We start from the raw sequence: 23,194 nt of genomic DNA, 5'->3' as shown, positions 1-23,194 counted from the left end.
AAGTCTGTTCTCCAAGTCCATGAGTTTGTTTCTTTTCTGTAGAAAGTTTCATTTGTGCCATATATTAGATTCCAGATATAAGTGATATTTGTCTTTCTCTTTCTGACTTACTTCATCAAAAGACTCCTTAAATCTTAATGTGCTAATTATTCTATTAAATGGTTTTATTTTGTGTGGATCTAGGTTTAGTGCATTTATGACAATGTAACTTTGGTGTACATTTTTATTAGTCTGTCCCGGGGTGTATATTCCAAAATTCCATTCCGAATATGGCATATCATCATGAATTTCAGAATGTTTAATATAGGAATAGCAAGTCCATTTCACCTTTTCTTCCAACTGCCCTTAATTTGTAAGAAGTATTGGGAGCTGTGAGTTGAGAAGGGCTCTGAGGCCACATTAAAGCTCAGTCTTAAGAAATGTCATGGAAATGTCTATCAAAGGAGGGAGTGCAGAAAAGGTATGTATATCAGATAGTTTAATTCCATATTTAGAGTATAGGAATTTGGTTTCAATTTTAGAGAATATTGTTTAGCCCAGCATCAGGCAGTTAATTGCCTTTATAAATACTAGCAGATGATGTTGATAAAAATCCATTGTGCTAGTGAACAAACACAAAAACCCTTACCATACCCTCTAGGTTGATGTGGCATTCATTTTTCTTAATTAAACTATCATAGTTAGGAATCATCAAAAGAACTATCTAAAAGTAAGGGTTTCATCAAGGAGAGAATATGTAAACTCCAGAGAAAGCAATAAGCAGATCATTACAGTGTTATCAGCCCCCTGTGAAGTTATAAATTAAAGAATCAGTATGCTATCAAGTGGCAAAGAGTAGAGGAGGGATGCCATGGATTGAATAGTCTATTTTTTTTTTTTTCCAGAAATGGCAACCACACAAAATTGAAATACACTATTCCTCTACTGCTTACGTTTAAATTTTAAAAAAACTTACTGGGTGGTAAAATGCTCCTTAGAAAACTAGATCATGTACTCTCTGAAGTATGACTTCATAGACTTCACCCTTAGCCAGTGATATTAGTAATACATGAGAACTACTTTTGAGGCTAGAAAGGAAAATTATTGCCTCACTGAGAAAGATCTTTTTCTATACAGTTGTATTTTTAGCAAGCCCTTTGTGAGATTTTCTCTTAAACCACTGTCCCAACCTGAACTTCCTCCCACTCAACTGAGAGAACTTAAGGTCCTCCTTATGAAGGTGCCTAACAATATAGATTCTGATATTAAAGCAATTATCATATAGGATACTGTAACTATTTGATTACATTATGATCAGCCCCACTAGAACTGAGTTTTTACAAGCAAGACATGTGTTTCTTAATTATATTTTGATTCTTACCACATGAAATAATGCTTTGCACCAGGCAGAACTATAATAAATATATTTGAATGAGTAAATATATTCATCACTATTATTCTTAAAGAGAAAAAAAGAGAAGCCTGGAAAACTGAAGTTGAGCAGACAGAATTTCAAAAAGACAGTGTCATTATTTGATAGATTAAAAGCCACAGAGGTTAGAATGTAAGTCAAAGGAAATAAGCCTGAAGGGGCTTGGGAATGAGGAGTAGGGAAGTAGAGCATATACTCTGGGAAAAATAAAATGATAAGGAAATCAACAACAAAAACAGAAGAGTTGATTTGAGGTTAGACTTGGATATAAGGATAAATGACATTATCCATCCAGTTTTTGACTGTGATTCCTTTTTTTTTTTTTTTTTTTTGAGGAGACAATAACAAGAGCTAAGAAAAAGTAAGAAGGTAAAGATGCATAAATTATGTATGTGACTGATATTGTACATATGCTATCATATTAAACTCCAAAAGCACCATGATTTTGGTATTTCTATGAATCTATCCATTCCATAATAGCTAAAGAAATAGTTTCCAAAATAATGTAATTTTTGCTCAAATGTCTGAGTCAGTAAGTGGCAGAATCAGTAGTCAGACTCAGATCTTTCTGACCTCAGGCTCCAGACATGAAGATACCTGTGACTCTAGCCCTTCCCATCCAGAGCAGCAGTACCTGTGAACTCAATAACCGCACAGATGAATGGATTAAGAAGACGTGGTACATATACACAATGGAATACTACTCAGCCATAAAAAAGAACAAAATATGCCATTTGCAGCAGAAACGGACAAATTCTTTGAAAGGTACAATTTTCTAAGACTGAACCAGGAAGAATAGAAAATATGAACAGACCAATTACAAGTACTGAACTTGAGTAAGTAATGTTAAAACAACCAACAGGGAGTCCCTATTGTGGTGTAGCGGAAACAAACCCAACGAGTATCCAGGAGGATGCAGTTTTGATCTCTGGCTTCGCTCAGTGGGTTGGGGATCTGGCATTGCAATGAGCTATGGTATAGGTCACAGACTCAGCTCAGATCCTGCATTGCTGTGGCTGTGGCATAGGTGGCAGCTGTAGCTCTGTTTCAACCCCTAGCCTGGGAACTTCTATGTGCTGTGGCTGCAGCCCTAAAAAGCAAAAACAACAACAACAAAAAACTACCAACAAACAAAAGTCCAGGACTAGATGATTTCACAGGTGAATTCTATCAAATATTTAGGGAAGAGTTAACATCTATCCTTCTGAAACCATTCTGAAGAACTGCAGAAGAAGGAGCATTTCCAAACTTATGCTATGAGGCCTCTATTGCCCTGATACCAAAACAAGACAAAGATACCACAAAGTGTGACTTACAGGCTAATAACATAGATGGACATAGACACAAAAATCCTCAACAAAATATTAGCAAATTGAATCCAGCAATGTATTAAAAGGATCACACTCCAAGATCAGGTGGGATTTGTTCAAAAGATGCAAGGATATTTTCATATCCACAAATAAATCACTGTGATACACCACATTAACAAACTGAAGAATAAAAATCATATGATCATTTCAATAGATGCAGAAAGAAAATTCAACATCCATTTATGATAAAAACTCACAAGAGTGTGGGCACAGAGGGAACATAGCACAATGTAATAAAGGCCATATATGGAAGCCCCACAGCTAACAACACACTTAATAGTGAAAAACTGAAAGTATTCTCTTTAAAATCAGAAACAAGAAAAGGATGCCCACTCTCATCACTTTTGTTCAACATAGTTTTTGGAAGGCCTAGCCATAGTAATCAGAGAAGAAAATGAAATGAAAGAACACAAATTGGAAAGGAAGAAGAAAACTCTATTTGCAGATGACATGGTATTATACATAGAAAATCCTAAAGATGCTACTAGAAAACTGTTAGAACTTATCAATGAATTCAGATTCATTTATGAGCTCAAATTAATATACAGAAATCTATTGCACTTCTGTATACTAACAATGAAATATTAGAAAGAGAAATTAAGGAAACAATCCCAATTACCACCACATAAAAAAGATTAAAATATCTAGGAACAAAACTACCTAAGGATGCAAAAGACCTTACTTCAAAAACTCTAAGACACTGAAGAAAGAAATTGAGACCACACAAACATATGGAGAGACATACCATGTTCATGGATCAAAAGGACCAATATTCTTAAAATGATTGTATTACTCCAGGCGATCTATAGATTCAATGCAATATCCCTAACAAATTATCAATGGCATGTTTCACAGAACTGGAACAAAATTAATATGGACACATAAAAGACCTGTAATAGCCAAAACAATCTTGAAAAAGAAGAATGAAGCTGGTAAAATCACAGTGCCTGTCCTTAGACTATACTACAAAGGTACAGTAAGCAACATATGATGGTACTGCTATAAAAACAGACAGATAAATCAGTGGAAAAGGAAAGAAATCCCAGAAATTCTTACTTACAGTAAATCTATAAGAAAGGAGGCAAGAATATACAATAGGAAAGACAGTCTCTTCAATAAGTGGTGCTAGGAAAAACTGGACAACTACATGTAAAACAATTGAATTAGAAAACTCTCGGAGTTCCCGTTGTGGCGCAGTGGTTAACGAATCTGACTAGGAACCATGAGGTTGCGGGTTCGGTCCCTGCCCTTGCTCAGTGGGTTAACGATCCGGTGTTGGCATGAGCTGTGGTGTAGGTTGCAGACGCGGCTCGGATCCCACGTTGCTGTGGCCCTGGCGTAGGCCGGTGGCTACAGCTCCGATTCGACCCCTAGCCTGGGAACCTCCATATGCCACGGGAGTGGCCCAAGAAATAGCAAAAAGACAAAAAAAAAAAAAAAAAAAAGAACACTCTCTAACATCATATACAAAAATAAAGTCAAAATGGATTAAAGACCTAAATGTAAAGTCAAATGTTATGAAATTCCAAGAGGAAAACAGGCATAACACACTGACACAAAACACAGATATATTTTTTGGATCTGTACCCTAGAACAATAAAGAAAAGCAAAAATAAACAAATGAGTCCTGTTAAACTTCAAAGCCTTTGGAGAGCACAGGAAACCATAAACAAAACAAAAAAGACTTTTGCACAGCAAAGGAAACCATGAAAAAAACAAAAAGACAACTTACAGAATGGGAGAAAATAGTTTCAAATGATGCAACTGACAAGAGATTAATCTCCAAAATATACAAACAACTTAAAACAATTCAACAGCAAAAAAGCCAACAACCCAAATGAAAATGGGAAAAAGACCTGAACAGGCATTTCTTCAAAGGAGATACACAGATGGCCAACAAGCACATGAAAAAATGCTCAACATCACTTATTATTAGAGAAATGCAAATCAAAACTACTATGTAGTACCATCTCACACCAGTCAGAATGGCCATCATTAATAAGTCCACAAATAACAAATGCTGGAAGGGTGTGGAGAAAAGGGAACCCTCCTGCACTGTTGGTGGGATGTAAGCTGGTACACCCACTATGGAGAACAGTATGGAGGTACCTTAGAAATCTATACATAGAACTACCACATGACCCACCAATCCCACTCTTGGGCATATATCTAGACAAAACTTTCCTTAAAAAAGACACATGCACATGTTCATTGCAGCACTATTCACAATAGCGAAGACATGGAAACAACCCAAATGTCCATCAACAGATGATTGGGTTACAAAGATGTGGTATATATACACAATGGAATACTACTCAGCCATGAAAAAGAACAAAATAATGCCATTTGCAGCAACATGGATGGAACTAGAGATTCTCATCCTGGGTGAAGTAAGTCAGAAAGAGAAAGACAAATACCATATGATATCACTTATATCTGGAATCTAATATATGGCACAAATGAACCTTTCCACAGAAGAGAAAATCATGGAGATGGACAATAGACTTGTAGTTGCCAAGAGGGAGGGGAACGGAGTGGGAGGGACTGGGAATTTAGGGTTAATAGATGTAAACTATTGTCTTTGGAACGGATAAGCAATGGCCTCCTGCTGTAGAGCACTGGGATCTATGTCTGGTCACTTGTGATGGAGCATAATAATGTGAAAAAAAAAGAATGCATACATGTATGTGTGACTAGGTCACCACACTGTGCAGTAGAAAATTGACAGAACACTGTAAATCAGGCATAATGGAAAAAATAAAAATCATTATAAAAAAATGAAGAAAAAATAAAAATAAACTCCAGATGCTTTCCTAATATGAACATGAAGACACATATATACACAGGTATGTACAGATGTGTATATAATAATAGAAATATAATCCTCCATCTCATTTCATAAGTAATATTCTCTTTTCTAGTATTTTTTGTTACTGTCATAGAGTATATGTGTTTTATATCTTTCCCTAGGCTTCTGATTTTCTCTTACATTTATAATAATTTTATTTTTTCCATTATACCTGGTTTACAGTGTTCTGTCTAAGCTTCAGATTTTATAAAACAAGTGCCAAACATGTTTTGCAAATATACTGCTGATTACCACTTTTACTTTTAAAATATTTTCATTGTGTTAAACAAATATTGACATAAAAATAATTTTTTTTTCTTCTTTACCTCTACAGATGGGAACAGGAAAATCCCAAGAAGCTGTATTAACCGAGTTGGCTATACACGTGAGTTGAGGGTGGCCATCGAGGATATATCCAGTTACACAGCTGTAGCGGATCTTGTCTCCAACATCGAACCTTGTACCATACAATACCCCTTTAGGTGGAACTCCTGGATTTCCACAAGAGCTACTCTGCAGTTCTGTAAAGAGGGGGAAAAAGCGAGTTTACAGTTATTTTAATATATATTTTTAACATGTTAGATTTATAAAATTATATGTAGATACATATTTTTTCCTTTCAAGAAGATTTACAAAAGAAAAGGAAATGTCTATTTTAATTACATAAACAGAGAAGTATAAAAAAGGAACCACATTTTACCAAATAGGTTTCAATAGTGATTCTTCGTGCTATAAAAAATTAGATATTTTATATTATTTAAGCATTGCAGCAATTTTTAAAACTAGGTTATTACTCACATTTTACAGATAACTAAAACAGATCAATACCATGTATGCGGCTTCTTCAAAGTTATATTCAGCTAATATAGTAATATGCAAGTCAAGTTTCATTAATAGGCTCTCCATTACTCTGATGTTTCTATTCAACCCTAAACCATGAATATTCATCTGAAAAAAATACATATTTTCGATGGAAACTCTTTTACAGCTAAACAAGAAAAATACAGTGCAGTAAAAAATGGACATAAGATTGGGCTAGAATTTAAGCTCTAACATGTTTTTAACCTTGAGAATATAAGGAGAATTATAAAAATAAGTACATACAGTTGTGAAGTTTTAATTAGATCAATATGCAAAATACCTGGAAAGTGCCTGATATATCAGAGTATTTCATCTATTGCTTTGTTATGTTATTAGTCGATGCTTAAGAGTATACAAGTAGCCTGGGTTCTGGCATTGCTGTGGTTGTGGTGTAGGTGGGCGGCTACAGCTCCAATTCGACCGCTAGCCTGGGAACCTCCATGTGTCACAAGTGCAGCCCTAAAAAACAAAAACAAAACAAACAAAAAAAAAGGATACGAGTATATAAATATGAGATTTTTAAAAATAATATTCATTTCAGAGAAAAATACATTTCCATTTTAAGTGAAAAAATAGAAAATATATTGAAATAGTACAAAATATACTTAATAAAGTTAGGAAGACATTTTTTCTTATATTATTTTCTTAAGTTTTTATTATATTACATTTATATCATATTACTTTTATTTATATTATGTTTATATTACAAATAATAATCAACAGAAATATGAACAGTAAGAAATGAATGGACTAAAAGGTATTCCAGTTTGGGTAAAGTTATGATTTAGTTAGCAATATTATACAAATGTTAATTTCCTAGTTTTGATAGCTCTGCTACATTTTTATAAACAGTGTTAAGGGAAGCTGGATAAAAGTATGTATATGGGTACTCTGTATTATTTTCACGATTCACCTGAAAGTCTCAAATTATTGCAAAATAAAAAGCTAAAAAAGACACTGCAATGCAAAAAATAAAGCATGTTTTCATTTTACCTTGATATTCATCCCATTTGCGTAAGTAGTAAATTCCATTCAATATCATTTTACATTAAATCAAATAATTATAAACCACTATAATAGCGAAAATATCAAGGACAATATTAAGTAAAAATACCAAAACAAGAAAATTCTTTATAAAATATAGATACAACTTACAAAAGCAACAATCATTTATTGATAATTACTTCAGTATACAAAGTTGAAATTTTATATTTTTACCCATAATATAGTAGTGTTTTTCAAGTGCACATTTTCTGTTTAATTTTTCAACACCAGTGACGAATTTCAAATGAGGTTAATCAATGAAAAATGTACTGAAGACTCATAAAGTTGCACTATATACATTAGAAATAAAGTATATACTTTTAGCTTAAAACAAGTATTTTAGATTGTCAAATCTAGAAAAGTAAAGAACTTAAATATTAATCAAATATAATAAATAACAAGCAGTTTCCTTAAGTTTCCTCAGCACTTAAAAGATACACTGGGAAACTAATGTCTGTAAAATATTTTAAATATCATTAACCACGGTTAATTATTTCTAATATTTCACATTACTATTTCTCAAAGCCATAATCTATAGGTTCATTTTTTAGTAAAATTTAAAGCATATTTATTGTCTCTAAATTTTGAGCAATTCTTTTCTTTTGAAATGAACAATTTATTTTAAAATAGTTACTTGTTTAGAAAATTCATTTGATTAACAGATGAGATATTGTTGCAAGAGAGGTGAGGTTAATTGCTAATCAAATGAATAAGAATTCAATCCCTTGAATGCAGTAATGAAAAAGGAAATACTTTTAATGAAACTACCACCTGTGGCCTTAGAAGCAATCCACTCCTTTCCCTCTCACCTCCTAAGAAATAATTAGGGTCAGGACTTCAATTATCATCAAGTTATATATCTAGAGGAAAAAGCAGTTTACAAATTAGTTCACAAGAAACAGTCAGGTGTAGGAATGAAAGGAAAGAAAGAAGAAAGCTCTCGAGTTGTTATACTCAAATGTAACTTTTATTTAAATGAACAAATAAGTATTACCCACAAAAAAGTACCTAAAGCAAAAATGGAAAACATATGAAGTGAATCAGTGAATGAATAATAACACTGGTTGGAATTTTAATGGACTACCTAATCTATCCCCTGCCTTGTGGCTGTATTACTTCTAAATCAGAAGATATAAGAATTTAGGCTGTTTTGAAATGAATCTCAAAGAAGATAATTCCAAAATATATCTGCTTCTCATCTTCAGGAAATTCCTGCTTTTGTTTGCCCTTGTTCTTTGACCTTCATAAACAACAACTACTCATCATTCTCTGTACACTGAGTAACCCTTGAAGACAGTTATTAAGATGTTTCCCATTCAGGTTTAATGGGTCCCAATTCTATAGCCACTGCTCATCAATTCTATTTTTTGTACTCTCCCAACCCTTTTAATTTGGGACTTCTAAAATGTCTATGTCCATTTTAAGACACAGAGCCAAGAAAGATGTTATTAACTTGAAGAATTATATAATCTACTGAAATCAAGCAGAGCCTATGAAGCTCCTAGGCCCAAAAACCTTTCTGGGTCCTCCATTTCTTCGTTTTAGGAAATGGGCCTCATTCAGCCTCCAAGGCATTTCCTCTGCTCCAAGGGACAGTTTCAGACAGTTGCTGATCAATCGGGGAAAAGAGGGGATGCAAAGACAAGGGAGCAGGAGTCAAACAACAACAGTATAGCCTTGAAGCAGAATCCTAGTTCCCCCTAAAGGGATACATGTAATGATATAGGCATTTTTACACCTAAGAGCAAAGATCATATTCCATTTGCTTTTTCTGGAAATGAATCCTTTAAAACTGAACAGCTTGGAGTTCTTTCCTCATGCTTCCCCCTCACTTGACTGCACCCTAAACACAGTCACCTATAAACTAAAGATTAGGCACCCTGAACACAAATGCCTGTGGGTTAAAGATTATAAAAACATGATGTTTTTCAGGGACCTTCCTAGTTTGTTCTAATGTCTGATCAATATGCCCTTTTCTTAAGTACTGTCATTCTAGGAAAAGTCAAGTTGCAATAAACTAGAAAACCACCACCAGGATTATGCTGAAATCTGACACCAGCTTCCACGATTAAGATTCCCCAAAAGAAAGAAGAATGCCATGTTTGCCCCAACCTTGATTCTTATCTGAATCCCTTTTTTTCTCCTTTTGGACTATGAAACCCCCTGCAATTCTTCCCTAGAGGAGGGCACAGTCTTTAAGGCAGTAGCCTGCTGTGGCCTCCTTTGCCTTGCAAGATAACAAAAGCTATTTTTTTCCCCTTCCCCCCAAACTCTGGCTGTGAGTTTCTTTTTAGGGCCAAACCTGCGGCATGTGGAAGTTCCCAGGCTAGGGGTCAAATCAGCAGCCGGTCTATGCCACAGCCACAGAGTTTATGGCAACGTCAGATCCTTAACCCACTGAATGAGGCCAGAAATGGTTCCCACATTCTCATGGACACTGTCAGGTTCTTAAATCAGCTGACCACAACAGGAAGTCTGTTTTTGCGTTTTTATTTGACACTGATGGACAGAGTTTCAGCAGCACTACCATTAAAAAAAAAAAACAACAACAACAACAAAAAAACTATATTCTGATTAAACATTCACTGCTTAGTCTTGATGTTTTAAAAATACTGCTGCATATTTGAACTTTTAAATTAAATTACTTTTTCATTGCTATAAGAGTTTTAGAACTCAGACTAATTTTTAAACATTGTTTCTACCAGCTATTAAGAGTTTGAATTTAAGGAGAAAATGAAGATATTCATGGTAGGTCATCCTCAGTAATACAGATTATAATTTAAGCATTAATATACATGGTATTTACAATAAGTAGTGAATTTGTTTATTATGAAATCATTCTTGAGGAAAATAGAGATTGAAGCATAAAATGAAGAATTTTCATGTAATTCATCAAATGTATATGCAAGATAACCACATTGTGCTTGTCACTTCATTATTCAACATTTCTGAATAAGATGATTACATCTAAAAGTAGAATTGCTGAAGAGACTCCAGCTCTTTTTTCACCAACTGATGACAGTAGCATATTAAGTGATTTAAATAAAACTACAGACCCTGATAAATTCTCATTTGATATTCCATAATGTAAAGATTAAAATGGGACTTGAGTGTGTTGTGGGGGACTACTATAAAGTTACTTTCAGTATACTGCTGATTAAGCACTGATCAAATTTTCAAAGAAAAGATTAATAAATAAAAAACTCCCTATGTCCTGCAACTTTATTTGAATTTACTCTCGGAATTACACCATGAGAATATCTTTGCAAGACAAAACTGAAATACTTAAGATGGGCAGTTTAGTGAATCGAGAGATAATTGGAAAATACATGTGAAGACTTTATACTCAAAATATGTCCCTGAAAATGTCAGAGGCCCTTTACGTAATTTTACTACTCTATCCACAACAAATGATTAAGTGAAACTAAAATTCACTGTTTTTTGTAGAAAGTTGTACACTTTTATCTTCTCAGAGATACTGAAAGTATCAGCAAATGATATGAAGGCATCTTGGTAACAAACTATTCTAAAGTGTAAAGGATTGCTCATACAGCAAAAAGTACTTGGGAGAGATCCAGGGTAAACAAAAATCCTATTCTGTTTTAGAGATTACAGTTTAGTGACATTCACCTACATTAGTTAAAAGGAAATATAACAATAAATTATTTGGTAAATGACATGAGTAACTTACTCATCAACAGCTCTTGAGGGTTACCATTAGCATTACTCTGTGACTAGTTAACACCACATTCCTTGCTTTTTAACAATTTACAATTTGAGAAAGCTAATAGACTTAATTGTTGAAATCAGGTCTGAGCCATACTTGTTTTAAAGCATTCATTCTCCCAACTTACATCTCGCGAAATATTCAGCACCATATATGACTTTCCTCACTGTCCAGAAAGTAAAACTGAGACTCAAATGGATAAAGTAACTTTCCCAAGGCCACCCAACTAATAAAGAGTAGACTTGTGGTTCAAACCTATGTATTTCTAACTTACATGTCTTAGGTCATTTCACAATTGCATACTGTCACCCATGAAAGCAGATATTCATTACATAAGTGTTTATTAAGCAGCTAAAATTAGCACTATTTTGAGGATACAGTTTTACAAATGACAGACACTGTGCTACCTTCACAGAGTTCATAACTTGATCTTGACCAAGGAAATAAGTGATTATACGATATTAATTATAATGTAGCAAGAGGGATAAAGGAACATGTAGGCTAAAACGAAGGTTCATAATTGAGAAAATTTAGTCTAGATTAATAGGAGGTCTGGAAAGAATTTCCTAATAAAGTAAGGTTTAAAAATGGAGTTCCTGTTGTGGCTCAGCAGTAATGAACCTGATAGTACCCATGAGGAGAGGGGTTAGATTCCTGGCATCATTCAGTGGGTTAAGGACCTGGTGTTGCTATGAGCTATGTTGTAGGTCACAGACATGGCTCGGATCCCAGGTTTCTGTGGCTGTGGTGTAAGCTGGTGGCTACAGCTCCAATTCGACCCTTAGCCTGGGGAATTCCATATGCCACAGGTGCGGCCCTAAAAAAAAGACAAAAAAATAAATAAAAAATAAAAATAGGATAAAGACTTAAGCTAGAGGGAAAAAAGAATTATCAAGCATATTCAAAACTTTAAAGTAAAAGAATAAAAGTACTATAATAGCTATTAGAATTGAAAATACAGGAGTTCCCGTTGTGGCGCAGTGGTTAACGAATCTGACTAGGAACCATGAGGTTGCGGGTTCCATCCGTGGCCTTGCTCAGTGGGTTAAGGATCCGACGTTGCCGTGAGCTATGGTGTAGGTTGCAGACGCAGCTCGGATCCCACGTTGCTGTGGCTCTGGCGTAGGCTTGGCAGCTACAGCTCCAATTAGACCCCTAGCCTGGGAACCTCCATATGCTGCAGGAGCGGCTCAAGAAAAGGCAAAAAGACAAAAAAAAAAAAAAGAAAAAAAAAGAGTGAAGACAGGTTTTACAGATATGGTAGGGTAGAAACTAAATTAGAAAAAAAAAAATATTCTAAAAGGGTTGACCAAAATAGGTCCATGTAGTGAATATATATATCCCATGCATATTATAGGTCATGGAGATGTATTCTGTCTTTTTTTTTTTTTTGCTTTTGCTTTTTTAGGGCTGCACATGTGGCACATGGAGGTTCCCAGAGTAGGGGTCGAATTGGAGCTACAGCTGCCGGCCTATGCCACCGTCACAGCAACACAGGATCCAGGCCATGTCTGCGACCTATACCACAGCGCATGGCAACGTTGGATGCTTAGCCCACTGAGGGAGGCCAGGGATCAAACCCGCAACTTCATTGTTCATAGTCGGATTCATTTCTGCTGCACCACGACAGGATCTCCTAAATGTCTTTTTGAGAGAGACACTACACACTCCTCAGAAGGAAAAAAAAAAAACCTGAGAGTAAACAATCGGGATCCATTTTTAAGGGTATATAAGAGCAGAGGTTTTCATAGTATGTATGATATGTACCGTGTGAGTTTACTAATTTAATACTAATTCAATTTAATATGAAAAACTGCATCAAAGAAGATCAGCAAAATTAATTTTTAAAAAGACAAATAGCCAAAATAATGTATGTATACTATTTGGATATGAGAATATCAACCTTACAGGATTGCTGATATGATTATATAAAATAACATGTATAAGTCATTCATATGCTGAGCAAACACTACATGGCAGATATTATTAGCTCGACAAATTGCAACTTTATTATTACAATCAATTTGCATTTGTGACATCTGAATTAAATGTGACTAAGTTATGATCTACTAAAGATATGGTCATATCTTTTTTTTCCTTTTTTTATTACTCAAATGAATTTATCACATCTGTAGTTGTATAATGATCATAACAATCTGATTTCACAGGATATGGTCATATCTTTACTGGGGACAAAATGTCACTTGCCATATCAGTAAAGAAAAAAGGATATTGCAGCCATAAAGCCATCAACCACTGCAGCCACCCTCAACTGTTCACCCTTAGGGGATTCATGATGAAAATAAGATACCAGCCCTAGATAGTTAAGGCGCATATCAAAGGAATGATTTCAGTTAGCCCAGATTTGCATCTTCCTGTATAAAGAAAATCTCTAAATCCATTAACTTGAGATGTCTAGTTTTTCTTTAATTAATAGTGATCTTTTGATGTTCTGACTACCTATTTTCTGCTTTGTTTTGTTTTCTTTTTTTCTGTTGGTTTTTTGTTTGTTTGCAAAAACTCCTATATATATATCCCGGCTCCTCCCTTCAGAACAGAACTCTTCAGAACAGCCCTCAGAACTTTCTCCTGAGCTTATCCTCAGTGTATGTTCACCAAATAAAAAACTTATTCCAACTTTTAGGCTGTGCATTATTTTTTCAGTCTTCATCATTAAATGCTAATTATCAAAATGTAACCTCAACTCCTGGTAGATTTATACAACCAAATTCACAAAGTGTCACTGATTCATTCATTCTTTCACTATTGATTCTATTGATATCACATCAAGGGCCATGCCAGGCACAATGATTACAAAAAAACCTTTGATGTACTGCGGCCTAACAAAATTCCAGTAAGTTAAAGAAAAAAAAGTTTAAAATAAAATCAAATCCTGAAAGAGAGTATATGAGTATACATAAAGGACTACAGGAAAACAGTCATGTTTTCTTTGGAGAAATTTAATAAAACTCTACCAAGTAATTTAGAAAAAGAAGAGTAATTTATATTAATAAACACAGTAAAAGAAACTTGGATCTTAAAAAAAAATTCCATTCTGTTAGGAGCATATGGATAATTGTGAAAGACAAGATATTTAGCAAAATATCAAGAAAAAAACCTGACCTTGAAAATTGGAATGAAAATCAAATGAAAGAATAATGGATACCATGACTACAGAATTGCATAATTATTCAGTCAAATAGAGATGAAGCATGATCCTGCTGAGATCAATTAGCAATGCTTTAAAACATTGTAAAATTATATCTACTAAGGGAAGTAAAACCAAGTTGTTTGTACTTCTAACAGAAAATTAATCTCAGGGTTTTATTTCCCAGATGATTAAAAATAACTTAGGAGAGCATTACATCAAGTTGAACCACCTAGTACCTCTCATCTTGAGACTTCAAAGCAGTTAACAAATACATTTTCCAATATTTTTGTGGTAGAAAATGTCCTTTTATTACAGATACTGAAACATCTCATTCACACAGGACATGAATGATGTTTCAGGATTATTTGGAGACTTTGACTAAACATTTTGTGAATATTTTGCATCAGGTGTAATTCCCCATTGTGGCTCAATGGTAATGAACCCAGCTAGTATCCATGAGGAAGCAGGTTTGATCCCTGGCCCCATTCAAATGGATATAGTTTTATTTCGGTTATATATAACTGAGTGGAATTTATTTCTTCACACATTTGCCTCCTCACTAGCCTCTAGCATACTGAAATGGCCTCTAATTCTTTTTGTAGCAACAACTTAGTACATTGTGTGGTATGTTGTCAACAAGCAAAAAGGATTGCTCAGGTAAACTAAATTATCTCCTTTAATAGAAAAATATAAAAGATGATCATCAGGAGTTCCCACTGCAGTGCAGTGGGTTAAGGATCTGGCATCGCTGCAGCTATGGCTTAAGTCACAGGTGCAGCTTCAATTCAGTGCCTGTCCAGAGAGCTTCCACGTGCTGTGGGTGCAACCGAAGAAGAAAATGAAAAAAAAAAAAAAAGGTGATCATCACACAGACCTTTAAATGTTTTCATGCAAAATAGCAGAGTGGAACGGGTATTACAGAAGAGAGCTGTAGGCATATCATGAATTAAAGTTCCATAATAAGCACTGGACCACATTGGAAACATCTTGTATGGGTCAAATTACATGTTTCTGTCACTCAAAACTTTTTTTCTTATAAAAATACATTAATTTCTATAAGCCAGTTCCTAAACATAAGAATAATTCCTAAGCTTCTGGTCACACCACAGTCCTTTCTGGGGTGCTGGAGATGCAGCAAACATTAGGCCACAGTTGTCATTTTGAAAGTCATCTTAGAGCTTTCATAAGGTTCAGATTTAGCAATCAAAATGATGAATACTCATTAATTTTTTTAATTATTTTAATTTTTTTTTTCCCACTGTACAGCAAGTGGGTCAGGTTATCCTTACATGTATACATTACAATTACAGTTTTTCCCCCACCCTTTCTTCTGTTGCAACATGAGTATCTGTCATCTTAGAGCTTTCATAAGGTTCAGATTTAGCAATCAAAATGATGAATACTCATTAATTTTTTTAATTATTTTAATTATTTTAATTTAATGAAAGGGAATTCGAACAAACTACTGGCTGATAAAGGTGAAATGAAAGCAAACCAGAACTGTTTCAGCCAATCTACCTAAGAGGAAAAGAGATTACTACATTGATTTGGGTGGGAGGGGAGAAAGAATGCACATAAATTACCATATAATGTTGGGCTTCAAGGCCTGTTCAAGGGGACTGAAATCAAAGCCTCTGGCGGAGACAAGAATCACCAGGCCCTTATCATTGCCCTACCCGTTTCACTGTGATGCACCTCCCCTACCTTGAGCAACCATCTACTCCTTCCTACCCCCTACTAGGAAAGATATGTAGCCCACTCCTCACCCAGCTTCTATAATGGCCTTATACACCTCTAACCAACCAGCAAGTGTATCATAAGACCCCCTCTTTTCCCAACCAGTCAGGAGGTCAGCAGGTGTATCCTGAAAACTCTTCTCTCCTTGGGCTATAAAAAACAGACATGACCATGCACCGGGGGTTGGCTCTCCCTAATTATCAGGAAATTGGCCCACTTGTTAACAGCATCTCTCACCTCAATAAATTTGTCTTTTCTTCAACTTGCTTTGAATCTGAAAAATTCTTTTTCCCAACCCACATGCACAGAGCACCAAAGGAATTTCACTCATCAGAAAGAGAACAGACTACTGTCCAATTTTTTTTTTAATTATGATAAATCTACTGGGGGTCTGATTATATTTCCAAGAGAAATTGTTCCCAGAGGAAAGGTTCTTGTCTCTTCACAGAAGGAATTCAGAAATGAGAAGGAAATTGAGAAAGTAAAGTGAGGATTTATTTAAGTGAGAAATATACCCCTAGAGGGAAGGAAGGCAGGCAGTTGAGCAGCTGCCCTGTGATTCTTTCCAAGCAGGTTATAATGGGCATACAAATGAATGGGTTGCTGGAGACGTGCCTCTTCTCCACCTTTCTCTGTCAACCTCTAGGACATGGATCACCCTGAAATGTGTGGTTTCCTGTTAGTCTGAAGGTTCCTGACTTTCCTTGTCTGTCCATGAACCCCCATTGTTTATAAGATGTGTGGTTTCCTGGCACCTGACCTCGTGCCCCCAACCCTTTCTCTGCTCATACTTAGCTATCTGCCTGCTGTAACAAAATTAGCTTGAAACAATGGAAGAATTAGTATAAAACTAAACACATAAAAATTTATTTTGTCTAGGTAACATCATTCTGTTTTGACCCTGAGATGTAGGTAGGGCCCACAAGCAACACAGACAAAAGTTTTGAGAGTCAGATCAAGAGTAAATAATAAGGAAAACCTACTCTACAATATCCACAGACAGTCATTTACTAGATATGTACTTCTGATCTGTGAATAAAAGGCAATTAATCTTCTTTCAATTTCAAATATCTGTCCCCTTTTTAGGGCAAAATAAATTACACCACCTAAAATGCACTTATGAAGAACAATTTTTTTTTTTGTTTTGTAAACTAACTACAATTATATTAAAAAAGTTGGGTGGAAAAGTCATGAAATATGAAAAATGTTATGATTGTTTAAACCTAGCTATATCCTGTATAGCTACCAGGATATTAACAAAGCAAAAGAATGGAGGCATATTAGCAATCATCCTTACCGTAAAGTTTCTAAAAATGGAATAATGCTACATCTGGCAGGGGCAGCATTTGATAGCTTGATTAAGAATAATAGGAAAATATGAACAGACTTTCCTCTCCATATGACAGAATTGGGACAAGTATCTGTATTAAGACTTTTTGGATAAAAGTAACAATTCTTTAAAATGATGTGTTACACTGATTACAGATAATTTACTAGATTATATATCCATCCACTATGAAAGATGTCACTATATTTCAGCAATTAATCAATCAACAAATAATTACTGAATACTGAATTATAAATTATGAAAGGGTATTAAAAAGGTCACCATTTTTGTTCTTTTGGAACTTCTAACTCAATTAGAAACATAAGACATGCACAGTATCACCTTCTGGCAATTAAATAATAGAATTGATTCCATACGCTGAAAGAAAATTGTAATTATGTATTTATACAAAATGAAGAATATTTTTTGAAATGAGACAAATAGAATTTTATCTGGGAAGGACTCAAACGAAGTCAAATAAGTCATATGAATAAAGGCCCAGAGACAGAAATGTATAAGATGTTGTCAGGGCAATATACAAAACCAATGGCCTAAGCAGAATACCATACATAGGAGAAAATACTTCAAGAAAGAATGTTAGGGTCACACTTTGGAGGAGCTTTTAAACTAGCTCTCTTTAGGTCAATGTTATGCTAATGCTGCCAGAAGGCCCCCAAATGAAATGGCTTAAATAGATATATTTCCTTTATGTGACTCTGACTGGTCTAGGGTAGAATAAAACAAACTATGTCCTCAGGTAATCAGAGACACAGGTGTTTTCTATCTTGTTGCACTGTCATTCCCTTGGGCACTGTTTGTACAATGGGTGAAGCTGAACTGCCAAATAGGCTGAATTCCAGGTTACTGGGAGTTGAATCAGAGCATGTTCAGAGAAACTCTTCCTCCCTTCACTTTACTCCTGACACAACCCCTTCCCTTTACTACACCCTTCTCAATATCCCTAGGTTTCTAGGAGATGCATAGCTATTTTTTGTTTTGTTTTTCCATTAAGGCCAACTCCAGTTCTTCATAGATCAGTGACCTGTTAAGAGCAGAAAATAAATGGTCAAAATAAATATCCCAGTGTAGACAAGGGAAGAAATAGTCCACAGTCAATGATCATGGAAATAAACAGATCCTGTTAGGCAGGAATTATGAAGACCTTGCTACCCTTGAAGACCCTGCTTCTGCTCTTTGGATGTTGTCCTTTGTCCTTCGTCCTCTGTTTTCTCCTGGAATTTCCTATTGAATAGCTCTTCCTGGTCCATATTCACTGTGGCAAATTTGAAGTGGGAGTGGGAGAACAGACTATCTTTGGAATACACAGTTTTTATATCCTACATCTGTTAATGCAGGTTAGGTGCCTGAAAATTGCCTTAAGGACTGAACCGTCAAAGGGTTTTGCAGATGAGTTCTAAAGTGTGTTTGGCTAAAACTCCACCTAAAAACTTATTAGGAACTGGTTTATTGGCTTCCAGTTATTTTCATGTACCAGTGAACACTCTACCCAGCCCCCAACTTGCCTTAACCATCTCTCTCATTCTCTTTTTTTTCTTGAGCCTAGAGAAGAGTCACTTAAAATTACAATTCAAGGATCAGGAAGCCCTAGCAAGAGGCAACAAATATGATCACAGGAAGCTGGAAAATGCTGGAAAGTGCTGTAGTAAAACTGCCAACATTGATAATGAAATCAATAGCCAGAACCTGCAAGTCTGTGCCTAAATTTCATGTTTTATTCTCACACAAGCACATACAGTTGGTGGAAACTGACTCACTTCCAGTATAAGAGAGTTTCAGAAATGTGATTTTACTTGTTTCTTTTCTAACATTTTCATATGGAAAAAGAGTAAAAGGAGATTGATAGGTTTATCTGATCATATTGCCTAATATTTAGGTATCTTTCCTCCATCCTATTTTAGAGTTTATAGATTAATCCTTTCAAACTCCCCCCAGACAATCCTTCCAACTCTGCTTACAGAAGCAAGTCCAACCTTCTACTAGGTCAAGATCCTCCACAACCATACTCCCTTTATACTTCTTCTAAACCTCCCTGTGCTCCTAATCACATGCTCAATTTCAGTCAAATGGTCACTGTCCCCCAATATGTCATATGTTCTCCTGCTTCACAGATTTATTTATATCATTATGAAATACCTCCTTTCTCTATCCAAATATTTCCATCCTTTGAGGGTTAAACAAATTCCTACTTTCTCCATAAAGTTTTTGCAAAAACTTTAGTCCATGGCGATCATCTTGGCTCTGGAATCAAAAATTTTATTTTCCTTTATATTCGATGATCACTTATTCAGATGTCTCTAAGACATCTCATTTTGCCACTTTTTATTTTTTTCTTTTTAAATTTTATATTGTTATCTTTTAATGTCTAAACACCTTCCACACAATTGCCTTGTGACCATAATCAAGAGTTTGTTTTTTTTTTTTTTTTTTTTTTTGGTTGCACCCACAACCTGCGGAAGTTCCTAGGCCAAGGATTCAACCCACACCATGGCAGTAATCAGAGGCACGGTAGTGGCAATCCAGGTTATTAACCCACTAAGCCACCAGAGAACTCCAAAAGAGATATGTTTTTCATGTGCATCATTAAAACTGCAAATTCTTCAATTCAGACACACTGGGCTGTCTTTTTTTTTTTTTTTTTTTTTTTTTTTGGCTGTGCCCATAGCCTGCAGACATTCCTGAGCCAGCCATCTAATCAGTATTTTTTATGGTTAAATAATTAGCTTAATTCAAAGGAGAACTGGAGAATTGGGAAAATATGAGAAATGTAAGTTATTTCAAATCTGTTTATGAATTCAATTTTCTTGAAAAAAAATGATTGAACCCAATATTGACAAAAAATACACAACAATAGTCTTTGCTGGGACAGGACTTGTGGCAAAGTAGAAAACCAGGGCTTTCAGAGTTTCCAGGGTGCCAAGGAGTACAATGAATCCTATTTTACTCTTCTAGAATAATGTTCAACTTTGCCTCCTGATAGGACGAGCTCTAAAAGTGTGGATGAAAACTCAGAACAAGTATGAAGCTTGTTCCAGTTGATATGTAGTCTTACAATTGACCTTATCATTAGAAAAGGAAATACAGCGGGGGAAAAAAATCCTCCAGTAATGAAATCAAATAAAGCTGTCTTGGATTCCTATCTCTGCCATTCAATAGTGTATAGCCAATGAGGCTTTCAATACTTCAGTATCTTCTTTGGTACCACAAACATCAGCAAAATTTATTTGGGCTATTTAAACAAATGAATAGGCACTCACTATGATTTTAACTATATTGTGAGTTTCTTGACATCACCACATTTTAACATTAATTTAATGGTCACTTGTTTCATACTGAAAAGATAGCTGTTTGCCTATGAACTCATTTTCCTCAGAAAATATGTATTTATGACACTTCAGTTCATTGAGTATGTCTGATTTCATTCCATTCAAATCACACTGCATTTAACATAAGCAAAGGTTTCCCAACAGTGCATTTACATCGTTATTCAGTTCATTTATCTTCACTGAGATATTAACATTTAAAGTGTATTTTACCTTTTTAAGCACTGACACCTACAAATCATGCTAACTAGTTTTGTTACTGGTTATAGCTCATGGTACAATACAATAGAAATTGCTGCACCAGAGCTATGAAAAACTAATTGAAACCAATTATGACAATTATCTCCCTGTTCAATTGCCTGCACTAGTCTCTTCCTTCTTTCCATACTGTCAGACTATAGACAATTTTCCCTGATGTGACCTACCCAATTGCATTTCAGACTTTATTCAGTGAGCATGCATACATTTGATTCAAATTAATAGGAGGTATGCATGGATTGAGTGAGGACTGGAGTTATTAGAGTTGTATTATGAATATAAGTGAGAATTAAATATCATTGGACTTTCTTATTTTAATTAAGTACCCAAACACTCTTAATCAAGCATATAATTAAATTTAAGAGGAAGTGCATTGTGTGCTAATTGCCATTGATTATTAATAATATGCTTATTTATGCATGCAAACGCTATATAACAGAATATATCTCCAAACAGTTTCTGAATGACAGTAACATTTCTGCATAATGAAACTATTAATGAAATGAAGTCTTTAAGAAAATATGGAGTCTTTGTGAAAATAGCTGAAATCTCAGAACTTCTTCTACCTTAACTCTAAAAATATTAGAGCAAGTCACAAAAACTCACACAGCAGAATATCAATAATTCTGCTTCTTTTTCCTGACCATTTTTTAAATACATGTTTAGGGGATATTTGGTTAAAACATGAGGAATTCATGTTCAATAAAAACATAATCTTTATTTTAGCTTTACAAAAATGGTGTTTTTTCTTTTATTTTGCCATTATGTACATTTAGAAATGCCACCCCTCCTTTTCCTTTTTTTTCTTTTTTTATTTTTTGGCTGAGCCTACATGTGGAAGTTCCTGAGTTCCAGGGCCAGGGAGCAAATCCATGCCACAGCAGCAATTCAAGCCACTGCAGTGACAACACCGGATCCTTAACCCACTGCACCACTGGAGAACTCCTAGAAATTGCTCCTTAACCCACTGCACCACTGGAGAACTCCTAGAATAGGCTATATTGTTTTTCCATTTATTCATTCTTTAATATTTTCTAATGTTCACTTGCTTATTAAGCACCAACTGCATGCCACATATTGGCAATGGCACTGGGGATATAACCCTAAAGAATACACACTCCCTCTGTCAGTGAGCTTATGAGCTAAACTTGTAAAGAGGGGACACAGATATAAATAAGACAAAATTTAGGGTATTGTCAGATAATAAATGTTAAGGAGAAATACAAAGCAAGGGAAATAATAAGTATGATGGGGAAATAAAAGTTTATTCTGTTAGCTAGGAACAGTCTCACTGAGATGGTGACATTTGGGTTAAGATCTCACTAAAACAGGCAAAGGAACTAGCCATAAGGATGTCGAGGGGGAATGAATTCCAAGAAAGTGAACTATGAATGCAAAGACCTTGAAGCACAGAATGCCTCAAGGGTTCCTGGAACTGTAAGAGTCCATATTAGTTCCAGTGGACTGACTGAGGAGAAGAATGGGAGAAAATGAGGTCGGAGAATTAAAATAAGGTCAGACAGCATATGATTTTGAAGCCATTGTAAGTATATTTTCAACTAATTCATTTGATATTTACCTCTGTCTCTCTTATATATATATATATTTCCTGATTTTTGTTTTTTAAGATATATGAATTGTTTCCTCAAAATGGAAAAGAAAGATTTATTCTCTTTTACCACCCAAACTATCCCCTTCCTAACACACTCTTCCCATAAAATTCTGGTTGAAATATTCCGTTTCAAGATGTAGCTATATAAAAGCTATTCTTAGCATTCTTAGCAAAGCCATGCATTATACATAAACTTTTGTTTTCTGCATAAGTTTCTATTTTCTGTCAAATTAATAATTTCTCTTTTTAATTTATTCCATGTTGAATAAAAACTCAATTTCAAACACTTTGCCAGTTTTCTAAATCTCTTCCCAATACATTCAGATACATCAAGCAATCAACTAATTGAAGAAAAATTTTCAGAATATTCTAGTCTGAACATTTCATATATGCCTTTAAAACTGTAAATAACAGTTCAGAACAAAATTACATATATATAGTTAGCTAGAGGTTTTCATGTTCAGAATTTAGGAGGAATTGAAGCAAGTTTTTCCTCAAGGATATAGT

General features: G+C 34.9%; 1 protein-coding gene and 1 long non-coding RNA gene across 7 annotated transcripts in view; one reads left to right on the top strand and one right to left on the bottom strand.

The window, feature by feature from the left end:
• Positions 1–23,194, bottom strand: part of CSMD3 (CUB and Sushi multiple domains 3) — a 1,223,593-nt gene that overhangs the window by 944,798 nt on the left and 255,601 nt on the right. For all 6 annotated transcript variants that reach the window (XM_021090582.1, XM_021090583.1, XM_021090584.1 and 3 more), the window contains one exon: positions 5,956–6,150. In XM_021090582.1, coding sequence (XP_020946241.1) covers positions 5,956–6,150 — 195 coding nt within the window. The remainder of the gene's footprint in view (positions 1–5,955; positions 6,151–23,194) is intronic.
• Positions 22,026–23,194, top strand: part of LOC110260422 — a 35,703-nt gene continuing 34,534 nt past the window's right edge. Inside the window, exon 1 of the long non-coding RNA XR_002343685.1 lies at positions 22,026–22,618. This is a non-coding gene — a long non-coding RNA (uncharacterized LOC110260422). The remainder of the gene's footprint in view (positions 22,619–23,194) is intronic.

The sequence above is a fragment of the Sus scrofa genome, chromosome 4 (genome assembly GCF_000003025.6).
Source record: "Sus scrofa isolate TJ Tabasco breed Duroc chromosome 4, Sscrofa11.1, whole genome shotgun sequence".
Lineage (NCBI taxonomy): Eukaryota > Metazoa > Chordata > Mammalia > Artiodactyla > Suidae > Sus > Sus scrofa.
The sequence above is the reverse complement of the archived record's forward strand: the minus strand, read 5'-3'. Positions and strand labels throughout refer to the sequence as shown.